Source organism: Bombina bombina, chromosome 5 (assembly GCF_027579735.1).
Source record: "Bombina bombina isolate aBomBom1 chromosome 5, aBomBom1.pri, whole genome shotgun sequence".
Lineage (NCBI taxonomy): Eukaryota > Metazoa > Chordata > Amphibia > Anura > Bombinatoridae > Bombina > Bombina bombina.
In genome coordinates this window covers 1,144,054,786-1,144,070,608 of record NC_069503.1, presented here as the reverse complement: position 1 = coordinate 1,144,070,608, position 15,823 = coordinate 1,144,054,786, and the positions used below count along the sequence as shown (strand labels likewise).

The following is a 15,823-nucleotide window of genomic DNA, read 5'->3' as shown; positions in this document are numbered from 1 at the left end:
TAAAAACGCTAATACAATTTTGACCAATAAGAGAGAGGGAAAAAAATAATATCTTCAAAATATCAATATCAATTTTGAAATATGACAAAATTAATATTTTTATTAATCTTGAAATATGAAAAATCAATATTTTTATGAATTTTGAAATATGAAAAATTTATATTTTTATGAATTTTGAAATATGAAAGATTAATATTTTTGATTAATTTTTAAATATGAAAAATTAATATTTGTATCAATTTTTCAAAAATCAATTTTTAACAATATTTCAAAATATTAATATTAATCTTGGACAAGAAAATCAATATTTCAATTTTCAAAAAAAAAACGAAAATATGAAAAAAAAATTCTATAATAATTTCTATTTACCACAAATATACTATATCAATTTGATAATTTTTTATAATATCTCAGAAGTGCCTCCATATAATATGTCAGTATATTTTTAAGAATCTTAGCATTTACTCTCCAAATAATATGTTAGTATATGGCCGGGTTATAACTGATATATTTAACAATCTTTCTTTAAACTAAACCCACAATCAAACATACATTTGCTAAGACAATAAAATTAATCTAAATATCTGAATTCTTTATTATTAGTAAATAACTATGAACACATTGAGATATATATATATATATATATATATATATATATATATATATATATATATATATATTTGTAAGGATCAAAATAGGAGTCAATATGATATGCGTTAAAACAAAAACTATTTAAAATATGCTATGCAAAGCTCATGCAAATTTATCTTTAAAACCAGCCTTACTCACAATTGAATTTCATTCAGTTAAAGGGCCACTAAACCCCAAATCTTTCTTTCATGATTCAGATAGAACATACAAATTTAAACAACATTACAATTTACTTCTATTATTTATTTTGCTTCATTTTTTAGATATCCTTATTTGAAGAAAAAGCAATGCACATGGGTGAGCCAATCACATGAGACTTCTATGTGCAGCAACCAATCAGCAGCTACTGAGCATATCTAGATATGCTTTTCAGCAAAGAATATCAAGAGAATAAAACAAATTAGATAATAGAAGTAAATTAGAAAGATGTTTAAAAATGCATTCTCTTTCTAAATCATGAAAGAAAAAATGTGGGTATCATGGCCCTTTAACACAATGAGGCTAAATATAAACCACTAAATATTCAGACTGGCACAATTCTAAACAGTGCTTAAATCAAACAATAGGTCAATATATGTATACTCAGCTATTTAGCTAAAATTTGATTCTAATACAATTCTAACTTGGATACTAAAGTACATATATTCTTAATATGAACAGTTATTTAAATGTCTATTTATTTAGATTGGAGCAATTCTTATTTGCTTATAATAAAAACCAATTCTAAGATAACTATATATATATATATATATATATATATATATATCCTATATTTTGCACAGATGAATTATTTAGCATGCAAGATACAAACATCCTTATACCAGATTAAACTAAACCCACAATCAAACATACATTTGCTAAGACAATAAAATTAATCTAAATATCTGAATTCTTTATTATTAGTAAATAACTATGAACACATTGATATATATATATATATATATATATATATATATATATATATATATATATATTTGTAAGGATCAAAATAGGAGTCAATATGATATGCGTTAAAACAAAAACTATTTAAAATATGCTATGCAAAGCTCATGCAAATTTATCTTTAAAACCAGCCTTACTCACAATTGAATTTCATTCAGTTAACACAATGAGGCTAAATATAAACCACTAAATATTCAGACTGGCACAATTCTAAATAGTGCTTAAATCAAACAATAGGTCAATATATGTAGACTTCATCCAGGCGGCATCTTCTCTCTTCATCCATCTGGAGCGGAGCGGGTCCATCTTCAAGACATCCGACGCGGAGCATCCATCTCGGCCGACGACTAACGACGAATGAAGGTTTCTTTAAATGATGTCATCCAAGATGGCATCCCTTGAATTCCGTTTGGCTGATAGGATTCTTTTAGCCAATCCGAATTAAGGTAGGAAAAATCCTATTGGCTGATGCAATCAGCCAATAGGATTGAAGTTCAATCCTATTGGCTGATCCAATCGGCCAATAGGATTGAGCTTGCATTCTATTGGCTGATTGGAACAGCCAATAGAATGCGATCTCAATTCTATTGGCTGATTGCACCAGCAATTAGGATTTTTCCTACCTTAATTCCGATTGGCTGTAGGAATTCTATCAGCCAATCAGAATTCAAGGGACACCATCTTGGATGACCTCATTTAAAGGAACCTTCATTTGTCGTTAGTCGTCAGCCGAGATGGATGCTCCACATCGGATGTTTGAAGATGGACCCGCTCCGCTCCGGATGGATGAAGATAGAAGATGCCGTCTGGATGAAGTCTTCTGCCTGTCTGGAGGTCCTCTTCCGCCCGGATCGGATGAAGACTTCTGCCCCTCTGGAGGTCCACTTGTGCCCGGCTGGGTGAAGACGGCTCAAGGTAGGGTGATCCTCAAGGAGTTAGTGTTAGGTTTTATTAAGGGGTATTGGAAGGGTTTTAGAGTAGGGTTGGGTGTGTGAGTGGTGGGTTTTAATGTTGGGGGGGGGTATTTTTTTTTACAGGTAAAAGAGCTGATTACTTTGGGGCAATGCCCCGCAAAAGGCCCTTTTAAGGGCTATTTGTAATTTAGTTTAGGGTAGGGAATTTTATTATTTTGGGGGTATTTTTTTATTTTATTAGGGGGATTAGATTAGGTGTAATTAGTTTTAAAAAAATTTAATTATTTTTTATTTTCTGTAATTTAGTGGGGGGGTTGTACTTTAGTTAATTTTATTTAATTGTAATTATTTTTATTTAATTGTAGTTAATTTATTTAATTATTTTAATGATAGTGAAGTGTTAGGTGTAATTGTAACTTAGGTTAAGATTTATTTTACAGGTACTTTTGTACTTATTTTAGCTAGGTAGTTATTAAATAGTTAATATCTAATAACTATTGTACCTAGTTAAAATAAATACAAACTTACCTGTAAAATAAAAATAAACCCTAAGATAGCTACAATGTAACTATTAGTTATATTGTAGCTATCTTAGGGTTTATTTTATAGGTAAGTCTTTAGTTTTAAATAGGAATACTTTATTTAATTATAGTAATATTTATTTAGAGTTATTTAAATTATATTTAAGTTAGTGGGTGTTAGGGTTAGACTTAGGTTTAGGGGTTAATATGTTTATTATAGTGGCGGCGGTGTAGGGGGCGCAGATTAGGGGTTAATAAATATAATGTAGGTGGCGGTGGGCTCCGGGAGCGGCAGTTTAGGGGTTAATCAATTTATTTAGTTGCGGCGGGGTCCGGGATCAGCAGGATAGGGGTTAATAACTTTATGTAGGTGGCGGTGGTATAGGGGGCGGCAGATTAGGGGTTAATACATTTATTAGAGTTGCGGCGGGGTCCGGGAGCGGTGGTTTAGGGGTTAATACATTTATTAGAGTTGCAGCGGGGTCCGGGAGTGGTGGTTTAGGGGTTAAGAAGTATAATGTAGGTGGCGGCGGTGTAGGGGGGGCAGATTAGGGGTGTTTAGACGCAGGGTACATGTTAGTGTGTTAGGTGTAGACATTTCCCATAGAAATCAATGGGATATCGGGCAGCAGCAAACATGAGCTTTCGCTGGTGTCAGACTCCCATTGATTCCTATGGCATCCGCCGCCTCCAGGGCGGCGGATTGAAAACCAGGTATGCTGGGCCGGAATAGTGGCGAGCGAACCTGGTAGTTGTTTGATAACTACCAAAAGTAGTCAGATAGTGCCTAACTTGCGTTCAGAAAATCTGGAGTGACGTAACCATCGATCTGTGTTAGACTGAGTCAGGCGGATCGTATGTTACATCACTATATTCTACTTTTGCCGGTCTGTAGGGTTTGATAACTACGGCGAATCAGGCTCGCCACAAATACGCTGCGGAATTCCAGTGTATTTGCGGTTGACAGCTTGATAAATAGAGGCCATAATATAAAGGGTCAGATTACAAGTGGTGTGCTATTTAATGTTTTCACTCGCGCACAAACACCACCATAAGTCACTAGAGTCACAGGCAGTTAACCCCAGACAAGTCTGGGTGCAAGGCCCATAGGGAAAATGACAAAATAAATTAATACAACACACAGAGAAAGTCCAGCACTTGCTTACAAGCTCTCAGCTAAGATTAAAAGCAAAACTGGAAGAGTTAATTAGAGATGAGAGATGTCTTCCATAGAAAGTAATGAAGTTCTTTAGGATACAAAATTTGACTTAGGAGAGAGAAGGTAATTGGAGAACCCCTGGGGCTGCTATAAAGGCTCCGTTGCATCAATTTCAAAATAAACTGAAATGTTTTCACTACAATTTAACTTGCTTTTGTCTATATTGTAATATATGTTACTTTTCTGTTAGTAAAATAAGTGTATTGTGAACTTTGAGCAAACTTCACCTGCATAAGCTGGTGAGACAAATCATTGAGACCAGCTTGTTTAAAATGCTTAGAGACTATCACAAGACTGGTGAGAAAGCTTCAGACATACCCTGGGAGCTCCACTGTTCAGCTCAGGGAACTGCCCTGTCCCTCCCACTTTCTGAAACTGTCAGTTTACAATGCAATCTACAAAGTATGATCCTAAGTTATTAAAGTAACACATATACTTTCAAAGCATAATCAGAATGTGTAAAAACACTGCTAGATCAAAATTTAAGTGTATTAAAATACAAATGAGACGGTGCAAAGCTTAAATGCAATAATTCTAAAAGGAACAAATATAAAATTATAGTAATACAAAATACAATAAACAAAGTGTAAGTGTAACAAAACTCTCATATTATACTATATTGCACTGGACTTCACATACATAAATGAGAGAGATCTGGAGAGTTCTGCCCTTTTTCTTTTGAAAATTCAGTGAGTTCAGCCTTTGTGAAGTCTGAACTACAATTTCTCTCTAAGCTTGAGAATTTTTGAATATCAGGGCCATAGTGACATCCAATCAGCTAAATTCACTAAGGTACCTTTCCACCTTCACCAGAGGTGAAGCTGGTGTGGCTGGCCACACTGGAGAGTTTAGAGGATTCTCTTAATGGCTGGTTCTAGATCATAACATTTGCAGGAGCCATAAGTTGACCACAAAAGCTAAATATCAAGTCTGCAGGGGGTACAGATGACAGACTTTATTATCTGCTACCATTTCCTACCTTTATATTTGTTTTAAACCCCCTGTGTTCTTTACCAGTCTCATGGTTCTATATCCAGCTGGCACCTTTGGAGCTTGGGAGTGCCCAGCTCTTCCCTAGAATCTCCAGGGCCCTCTCAGTGAATGTCACCCAGCACATATTTATAGCATTGTAGTGATGTAACAATCTTACTGTATCCCTGGCTGTAAAAGTCCACAACTGCCAGATAAGGACGTCCACTGAACTGGTCTGCGTGGTTGATCAGGGCATCTTTCACCACATCATATCCACAGAGAACCACAATGGGTTCTGACAGCTGCCAAATGGTAAACACCGGCCCATGCTTCTGAGAGAGCTGCAGGGAAAACAAAGAAGGTGAGTGTATATAGCTGGATGATAATTATAATTTACCATCAATTCATTGTGCAAGAACACTATCAATTGGCAAATATATATATATATATATATATATATATATATATATATATATATATACAAAACACGGAAGGGAACTGCACTCTCAGACTGGACTGGGTACACATCCCATGACCCTGCAACATGCTCAGCCCTTGGTGCTCAATGCACTCACAGGAAGCTGTGCTGTCCCCAGAGTCACAGGCAGTTGACCCCAGACAGGTCTGAGTGCAAGGCCCATAGGGAAAACTACAAAACAAATTAATACAACACACAGAGAAAGTCCAGCACTCACTTACAAGCTCTCAGCTAAGATTAAAAGCAAAAATGGAAGGGTTAGTTACCGCATCTGGCCAAATGGGACAAGCCCAGGAACTACGTCAAGGTCCCTTCCAAAACCTGGGTCCCTAAACCAGCCAAACAATGCAAGCTCTCAACCAAACAAACTGGGAAAAAGTGAAGGGTGCACAGGCTTATGTAATCACCCTAGACATATACAAAAATGGAAGGGGACTGGGTAAACATTGCATGACCCTGCAACATGCTCAGTCCTGGGTGCTCAATGGCACTCACAGGAAGCTGTGCTGTCCCCAGAGTCACAGGCAGTTAACCCCAGACAGGTCTGAGTGCAAGGCCCATAGGGAAAATTACAAAACAAATTAATACAACACACAGAGAAAGTCCAGCACTCAAATATATATATTACATTTGGTTATATTATGCCAAGTTGAATACAATTCATTGTGTTACATTGTAATGACAAAGTAAATGGCTGATCTAATATCTAACAGTCAGCTAGATTACGAGTTTTGCATTATGACTAACGCCGCTATTACAAGTCTTGTTGGTATAGGTGTACCGCACACCTCTTTGGCCGTCAGTACCGCACTTTAAGAAAAGTCCTTTTTCAATGGGACTCCCATAGCGCTGGTATTACGAGTTTTGCAGTGAGGCCAAAAAGTGAGCGGTACAGCCTAAAATGACAAGATCCGTACCGCCATTTAAAGTCAGTAGTTATGAGTTTTATGCTACAAACCTGTACCATAAAACTCATAACTAAACTGTCACAAAGTGCACTAACACCCATAAACTTCCTATTTACCCCTAAACCGAGGCCCTCCCACATCGCAAACACTATAATAAATTTATTAACCCCTAATCTGCTGCTCCCAATATCACCGCCACTTAAAAAAATATTAACCCCTATTCCGCCGCTTCCCAACATTGTCGCCACTATAATAAAATTATTAACCCCTAAATAAACCACCGCCCTCCCGCATCGCTAACACTATTTAAATATTATTAACCCCTAATCTGCCGTCCGCCCACACCGCCGCTATAATAAACCTATTAGCCACTAAACCGCAAGTCCACCACAACGAAATATACTATAATAAACTATTAACCCCTAAACCTCTGGCCTCCCACATCACTACATAAATATATTAACCCCTAAACCTAACCCTAAGCATAACCCTAATGTAACCCTAAGCCTAACACCCCCCTAACTTAAATATAATTAAAATAGATCTAAATAAAACTTACAATTATTACCTAAATAATTCCTATTTAAAAATAAATGCTTACCTATAAAAATAAAACCTAGCTACAAAATAACTAATAGTTATAATATTGTAGCTATCTTAGGTTTTATTTTTATTTCACAAGTAAGTTTGTATTTATTTTAACTGGGTAGACTAGTTAGTAAATAGTTATTAACTATTTACTAACTACCTAGTTAAAATAAATACAAATTTACCTGTAAAATAAAACCTAACCTAAGTTACACTAAAACCTAACATTACAATAAAATGAAATAAATCAAATTAATCAAATACAATTATCTAAATTACCAAAAAAATAAACACTAAATTACACAAAATAAAAAACGAAATGATCAAAAATAAAAATAAATTACTCCTAATCTAATAGCCCTATCAAAATAAAAAAGCCCACCCAAAATAAAAAATACCCTAGCCTACACTAAACTGCCAATGGCCCTTTAAAGGGCCTTTTGCGGGGCATTTCCCCAAATAAATCAGCTCTTTTACCTGTAAAAAAAAATACAAACACCCCCCTACAGTAAAACCCACCACCCACCCAACCAAACCCCCCAAATAAAAACCTATCTAAATAAAGCTAAGCTAAGCTAACCATTGCCCTGAAAAGGGAATTTTGATGGGCATTGCCCTTTTACATTGCCCAAACCCTAAGCTAAAAATAAAACTCACCCAATAAACCCTTAAAAAACTAACACTAACCCCCAACGATCCACTTACAGTTTTCGAAGACCGGACATCCATCCTCATCCAGGCGGCAGAAGTCTTCATCCAAGCGGGCAGAAGTCCTCATCCAGATGGCATTTTCTATCTTCATCCATCCGGCACAGAGAGGGTCCATATTCAAGACATCCGGCGCGGAGCATCCTCTTCTTCAGATGGTCAACGTAGAAAGAAGTTTCCCTTTAGGGTACGCCATCCAAGAAGATGGCGTCCCTTACATTCCGATTGGCTGATAGAATTCTATCAGCCAATAGGAATTAAAGGGGAAAAAAATCATATTGGCTGTTGCAATCAGCCAAAAGGATTGAGCTTTCATCCTATTGGCTGATCCAATCAGCCAATAGGATTGAGCTTGCATTCTATTGGCTGATTGGATCAGCCAATAGGATGAAAGCTCAATCCTATTGGCTGATTGCAAAAGCCAATAGGATTTATTCCCCTTTAATTCCTATTGGCTTATAGAATTCTATCAGCCAATCGGAATGTGAGAGACGCCATCTTGGATGATGTACCTAAAAGGGAAACTTCATTCTATGTTGACCATCGGAAGAAGAGGATGCTCCGCACCGGATGTCTTGAAGATGGACCCGCTCCGCGCCGGATGGATGAAGATAGAAGATACCGTCTGGATGAAGACTTCTGCCGGATTTGATGAGGACTTCGGCCCGCTTGGATGAAGACTTCTGCTGCCTGGATGAGGATGGATGTCCGGTCTTCGAAAACTGTAAGTGGATCATCGGGGGTTAGTGTTAGGTTTTTTAAGGGTTTATTTGGTGGGTTTTATTTTTAGCTTAGGGTTTGGGCAGTAAAAGAGCTAAATGCCCTTTTAAGGGCAATGCCCATCCAAATGCCCTTTTCAGGACAATGGTTAGCTTAGGTTTATTTAGATAGGTTTTTATTTGGGGGGTTTGGTTGTGTGGGTGGTGGGTTTTACCATTGGGGGGTTGTTTGTATTTATTTTTACAGGTAAAAGACTTTTAAGGGCCATTGGCAGTTTGGTGTAGGCTAGGGTTTTTTTTTTAATTTGGGGGGCTTTTTTATTTTGATAGGGCTATTAGATTAGGAGTAATTCATTTTTATTTTTGATAATTTGATTTTTTATTTTGTGTAATTTAGTGTTTATTTTGTTTGTAATTTAGATAATTGTATTTGATTAATTAAATATATTTTATTGTAATGTTAGCTTTTAGTGTAAGGCAGGTTAGGTTTTATTTACCAGGTAACTTTGTATTTATTTTAGCTAGGTAGTTATTAAATAGTTAATCACTATTTACTAACTAGTCTACCTAGTTAAAATAAATACAAACTTACCTGTGAAATAAAAATAAAACCTACGCTAGCTAAATTATAACTATCAGTTATTTTGTAGCTAGCTTAGGGGTTTTTTTACAGGTAAGTTTGTATTTAGTTTTAAATAGGTATTATTTAGTTAATAATTGTAAGGTTTATTTAGATTGATTTTAATTATATTTAAGTTAGGGGGTGTTAGGGTTAGGGTTACGTTAGGGTTCGGTTTAGGGGTTAATATATTTATTTAGTGTTAGTGATGTTGGAGGCCAGAGGTTTAGGGGTTAATAACTTTAGTATAGTGGATGCGACATTGGGGTCGGCAGATTAGAGGTTAATAACTGTAATGTAGGTGGCGGCTATGTTAAGGGCGGCAGATTAGGGTTTAATAAGTGTATTTAGGTGGCGGTGATATCGGGAACGGCAGATTAGGGGTTAATAGTTTTATGTAGGTGGCGGCGATGTTAGGGGCAGCAGATTAGGGGTGTTTAGACATGGTTTTTATGTTAGGGTGTTAGGTTTAAACATAACCTTTTCTTTCCCCATAGACATCAATAGGGCTGCGTTATGGAGCTTTTGTTTCCTTGATCGCAGGTGTTAGGCTTTTCTTTTGCAGGCTCTCCCCATTGATGTCTATGGGGAAATCGCGCACGAGCACATCAAAGCAGCACTTGTATTTGGGTGAAGCATGGAGCTCAACGCCACCATATCGCCCGAGCAAGCCTGCTTTTTTAAAACTTGTAATAGCAGCGATATAGGGAAGTTAAATACCGCTGCTTTTGTGGCGGTCGTTCATTTCCATATAGCGCTGGCTGAATGTTTATATCTGTAGATAACACACCTGTAACAGGTTGACAGAGAGTAATTCATTGCCCAGCATTACCCAACATGCTCTGCTATACTTGCCTCCCGGAAATGTTTGCCATCTCTGGTGACATAGTTGAGGTTCCCCAAAAGAGGCAGAGGGGTGGGTCCAGGGGGCAGATTCTGATACTTCTTATGCTTCCTCCAGTATGAGCTGATGAAGAGCACAGAGATGAGGAAGGAGAAGAACAATGTCAGGATGGAAAGCACGTCCATGACCCTGAAAGGGATGCAATGACACATTGGGATCATTATTTTATATATAATCACAACTGCATGAAATATAATAGAAGTTTATTACATAGAATAAAGTCCTACACAACTGTGTATAGTGTATCATTCCATAAATCTGCTCTAGATTGGTTATAACTGGCACAGTATTAGGGTGACCATACTAGCATCCACAGTTGAAATTGAAACCATGACAATATCACAGAAACATTGTTGATGTTTGATTTTAAAGGGCCACTAAACCCAAAATCTTTCTTTCATGATTCAGATAGAGAATAGAAATTTAAACAACATTACAATTTACTTCTATTATTTATTTTGCTTCATTTTTTTAGATATCCTTAGTTGAAGAAAAAGCAATGCACACGGTGAGCCAATCACACAAGGCTTCTATTTGAAGCAACCAATTAGCAGCTACTGAGCATATCTAGATATGCTTTTCAGCAAAGAATATCAAGAGAATAAAACAAATTAGATAATATAAGTAAATTAGAAAGATGTTTAAAATGTCATTCTCTTTCTAAATCATGAAAGAAAAAATGTGGGTTTCAAGTCCCTTTAAGCTAAGCATACAGGTATCATATGCTATTAACATGCCTAGAATGTCAGCCATGATCACAAGTGTAAGGAGATCTCACTGTATTTGGCATCTCTGTTCTACAGTGCCCCTGGTTACCCATCTTGAAAAAGTGGTAACAATGTAGCTGTGGCTATACAATTCTCTCTAGCTTTCAAAGGCTTAAAACAACAGGGTACAATTTAAAGGGCCATGATAGCCAAATGAAACACTTGAAAGTGATGCAGCATAGCTGTAAAAAGCTGACTAGAAAATATCACCTGAACATCTCTATGTAAAAAAGAAAGATATTTTACCTCAAAAGTTCCTCAGTAGCCACATCCCATTGTAAAGGACTTCTAAGGAGCAAATCAGTATGTCTGTCCTGGGACAGTGGAAGGAGCAAGCTTACGTGCTCATCTTATTTCCCAATTCAGCTTAAGAAGGTTTACAATGAAATCTCATGAGATCACAGTAAAAGAGTTCATGACCTCAGCACTGCTAATGCTGATTGGCTGCTGTTCATTTTTTCCTTTTCCTTTTTTTTTCTACCTGCAGCTGAGTAACTTTTTACACAGAACTTACTCTGCTGAGCTGAGGAGATTGTGAGGTAAAATATCTTACTTTTTTACATAGAGATGCTCAGGTGATATTTTCCTGTCAGCTTTTTACAGTTATACTGCATCAGTTTCAAGTGATTTAGCATATGAGTATTATGTCCCTTTAAGCTGAAGAAATTTTGAGGCAAACTATCTTCCCTTTTTTCAGTTATGCTGTCATGGTGTCAGGTGACAGCATATGAATAGAAAATATGTATTGGGGTGCCCCAGGTCAGGTATAGTATCTATGTGAATATACAAATCTAAGTATCCTATATTATAAAAGGCCAAGTGTTTGTCTGAAGCCGTCATGCGCAGTAGAGACAAACACTTGGCCTTGAGATAGGGAGCGCAAGGTACTCAACAGCTGTGAGGTCTGCTGTGTGAGAAGCGGCCACGCGCTCCCCAGACCTCACAGCTGTTTGTGGCCGGCGGGAGCGTTGCGATGTGGGCGTGGCCGGGCGTCGCGAGGGGCGTGGCCGGACGGGTGTCGCCGCGATGGGGCATGGCCGGGCAGGGTCCCGCGATGTGAAGACAGAGCCAGAGAGGGAGCAGGAGAGGGGGGGGAGAAGGGCCAAAGAGGGGGGGAGAGAGCCAAGGGGGAGGGGGGGAGAGAGAGAGCCAAGGGGGGGGGGAGAGCCAAAGAGAAGGGGGGGGGGAGCCAAAGAGAAGGGGGGGAGAGCCAAAGAGAAGAGTGGGGGGGAGAGCCAAAGAGAAGGGGGGGGAGAGCCAAAGAGAAGGGGGGGGAGCCAAAGAGATGGGGGGGGAGAGCCAAAGAGAAGGGGGGGAGCCAAAGAGAAGGGGGGGAGCCAAAGAGAAGGGGGGGAGCCAAAGAGAAGGGGGGGAGAGCCAAAGAGAAGGGGGGGGAGAGCCAAAGAGAAGGGGGGGGAGAGCCAAAGAGAAGGGGGGGGAGAGCCAAAGAGAAGGGGGGGAGAGCCAAAGAGAAGGGGGGGAGCCAAAGAGAAGGGGGGGGAGCCAAAGAGAAGGGGGGAGAGAGCCAAAGAGAAGGGGGGGAGCCAAAGAGAAGGGGGGAGCCAAAGAGAAGGGGGGAGAGCCAAAGAGAAGGGGGGGAGAGCCAAAGAGAAGGGGGGAGCCAAAGAGAAGGGGGGGGAGCCAAAGAGAAGGGGGGAGCCAAAGAGAAGGGGGGGAGCCAAAGAGAAGGGGGGGAGCCAAAGAGAAGGGGGGGGAGAGCCAAAGAGAAGGGAGGGGGGAGAGCCAAAGAGAAGGGAGGGGGGAGAGCCAAAGAGAAGGGAGGGGGGAGAGCCAAAGAGAAGGGGGGGGAGCCAAAGAGAAGGGGGGGAGAGCCAAAGAGAAGGGGGGGAGAGCCAAAGAGAAGGGGGGGGAGAGCCAATGAGGGGGGAGAGAGAGAGCCAAAGAGGAAAAAGAGCCAAAAAGGAGAGAGAGCCAAAGAGGGGGGAGAGAGGGCCAAAGAGGGGGGAGAGAGAGCCAAAGAGGGGGGGGGAAAGAGACACAGAGGGGGGGGAGAGCCAAAGAGGGGGGGAGAGAGCCAAAGAGGGGGAAGAGAGAGAGCCAAAGAGGAAAGAGAGCCAAAGAGGAGAGCAAAAGAGGGGAGAGAGACAAAGAGGGGGGGAGAGAGAGCCAAAGAGAGGGGGGGGCAGAGCCAAAGAGGGGGGGCAGAGCCAAAGAGGGGGGCAGAGCCAAAGAGGGGGGGAAGAGCCAAAGAGGGGGGGAGAGCCAAAGAGGGGGGGGAGAGAGCCAAAGGGGGGGGAGAGAGCCAAAGGGGGGGGAGAGCCAAAGGGGGGGGAGAGAGCCAAAGGGGGGGGGGGAGAGCCGAAGGGGGGAGAGAGCCAAAGGGGGGGGGGGGAGAGCCAAAGGGGGAGGAGAGAGCCAAAGGGGGGGGAGAGAGCCAAAGGGGGGGGGAGAGAGCCAAAGGAGGGGGAGAGCCAAAGAGGGGGGAGAGAGAGAGCCAAAGAGGAGAGAGAGCAAAAGAGGGGAGAGAGCCAAAGAGGGGGGGGGAGAGAGCCAAAGAGGGGGGGGGAGAGCCAAAGAGGGGGGAGGAGAGCCAAAGAGGGGGGGGGAGAGAGAGCCAAAGAGGGGGGAGAGAACAAAAGAGGGGGGAGAGAACAAAAGAGGGGGGAGAGAGAGCAAAAGAAAGGAGGGAGAGAGCCAAAGAGGGGAGAGAGAGAGCAAAAGAGGGGAGAGAGAGAGCAAAAGAGGGGAGAGAGAGAGCAAAGGAGAGGGGGGAAGAGAGAGCAAAAGAGAGGGGGGAGAGTGCAAGGGGTGGGACCGCTGTACTGCAAAAAATGGCCCGTGTACACGGGCTTTAGTACTAGTGGGAATATAATAGACAATAAGACAAATCAGCAACACTCTATTAATGAAAAAGAATATCAGGCAAATAATGCAGTAAACAGATGTCGATGAATGTATATAAATAAGTATAAAAGTCCCATATATCAATGGAGGGTATATTGTAATAAGCAACCAGAATGTGTGAGTGAAGTCCAGGTCCAGGCAGCTGTCTGTGAATGGATCAAGGGCCAAGATCCATGGATCAGTAATCTGTAGAAGATGGAAGAAAACAGAAGCATCACATGGCCTAGTATTGTACAGAAAATGTTCCACTCACATTTAATTGAGCACCCCTCTTGGTGCAAATAGCACAGACTGGAATCAAACAGTCATCCAGCAGACTGGCCTCTGGAACAGCTCCAACCACAGTGGAGTGAATCAGGATACTGTGTCCCAAAAAGTTCTTGCACCATATGAAATGGTGGAGGTGATAAAAGATGATATAGCAGCAAGTTCAAAACTTACTTTGTTGTTTTTATTTGATTTTATTAAAGTAAGTTTTGTGTGGCGCTTCTGTTTCCTTCCATCTTCTATGACTTAGCATATGAGTATTATGCCCCTTTAAGGATGTCCATGGCATCAGTTAGCAGCCAACATTGTAGTAGCTACTGTACAGTATGAGCTAGATTTATCAATTTGTATATAAACAGGGTTCACATGTTGTGAACCTGTCTGTATTTTATTGCAAATTGAGGGATGCTTTTCTTTCCCTTATTTACCACTGAACGAGTGAACGCTCGTGCAATACCGCCCCCTACCCTTTGGCACTAATTATGTGAGAATAGGGCTTTTCAATCACAGTAAGTGAATAAATCTAGGGTGATTTTTATCCACCAACTCTAAGTTTGCAAGGGGGTTTATGAAGCAGAAGGTTAAACCACTACTTCATAAATATTAGTTGCAGGTTCAAATGAGTGAGGCATTCGGACAATGATAGATCTAACCGTATGTCACTAGCAGCACTGTAGCTCCAGTGACTTCAACTGCCAAATTATAGCAGCTGTCATATTCCTGTGCCATTGAAAAATCATCCCCACCTTGTCACACCCCCAGACTGCCTAGGTATATTCCTAACTATCCATTAACCACATGAATTGCCTAACTCTGCCCACAGAACACCAGGGACTCCACCCCACTCTTGGTGACTCTAGTAACTCCCACTACTCAGTCAGGATAAGCATCCACCACTACCCCTTACTTAGTCCCAGGTACAATCACTATTTACTAATCTCTATAAAGCTTTCCAGGACACAGTTTTGTAACCTGCTAGTAATTGGCAGTATGAGGACTCATCTCTTTTAGGTTTCCTTAGTATTTTGGGGCAATATTACAGTTGTGTAGAACTGCCACAGATGGCTTTAGATCTTTAAATATTGAGGAGTAAAATATTGAACATAAAGCTAAATAGGAATGTAGTAGTGGGGCTCAGGGTGTTCTGTTACCTATTCGTACCTACTGTAACCAGCATTTAGAGGTTTGTGGGTGCAAAAGAGAGTGCCATGCACCTTCCCAGAACCACCATTGAACAAAGGGTGAGAAACACTGTCACACTATCCATCCCACGGTGCTCGATGTCCTACTGATGTTATGGTTTCTAAAGAAATATGTGAGCAGCCTATCACTATCCATGGAAAAGAAAGCACCGCCCCAACATTTTAACCATTAGACAATCACATTCTGCCTTTAAAGGGACACTAAACCCATTTTTTTTCTTTCGTTAATCAGATAGAGCAGCAATTTTAAGCAACTTTCTAATTTACTCCTATTATCAATTTCTTTGTTCTCTTGCTATCTTTATTTGAAAAAGCTGGAATCTAAGCTGAGGAACCGGCCACATGAACAGTATCAGATATGTATAGAAATATATATTTTATAATAAAAAGAACATTATTTTCTATGTGAAGAATTATAAAATATTTGTTTTGCGCATCTTGTTTCTCAATTTAGATCTTAAAGCGGTCGTGTTAATGCACATGACAACTTAGGATTCTTAAGGCGCACTACTGAACTATTAAATATAAAATATTTTTTTTAAATGATTATAAATTATTAAACATACTGTAAAATATTTT

The 15,823-nt window shown here is 40.0% G+C and overlaps 1 protein-coding gene across 1 annotated transcript in view; it reads right to left on the bottom strand.

Moving 5' to 3' along the window:
* Positions 1–15,823, bottom strand: part of LOC128661203 (cytochrome P450 2B19) — a 192,379-nt gene that overhangs the window by 159,697 nt on the left and 16,859 nt on the right. The window contains exons 2-3 of the mRNA XM_053715455.1: positions 10,095–10,272; positions 5,398–5,560 (exon numbers count right to left, since the gene is read on the bottom strand). Of these exons, the coding sequence (XP_053571430.1) occupies positions 5,398–5,560; positions 10,095–10,268 (337 nt within the window). The 5' untranslated portion in view covers positions 10,269–10,272. The remainder of the gene's footprint in view (positions 1–5,397; positions 5,561–10,094; positions 10,273–15,823) is intronic.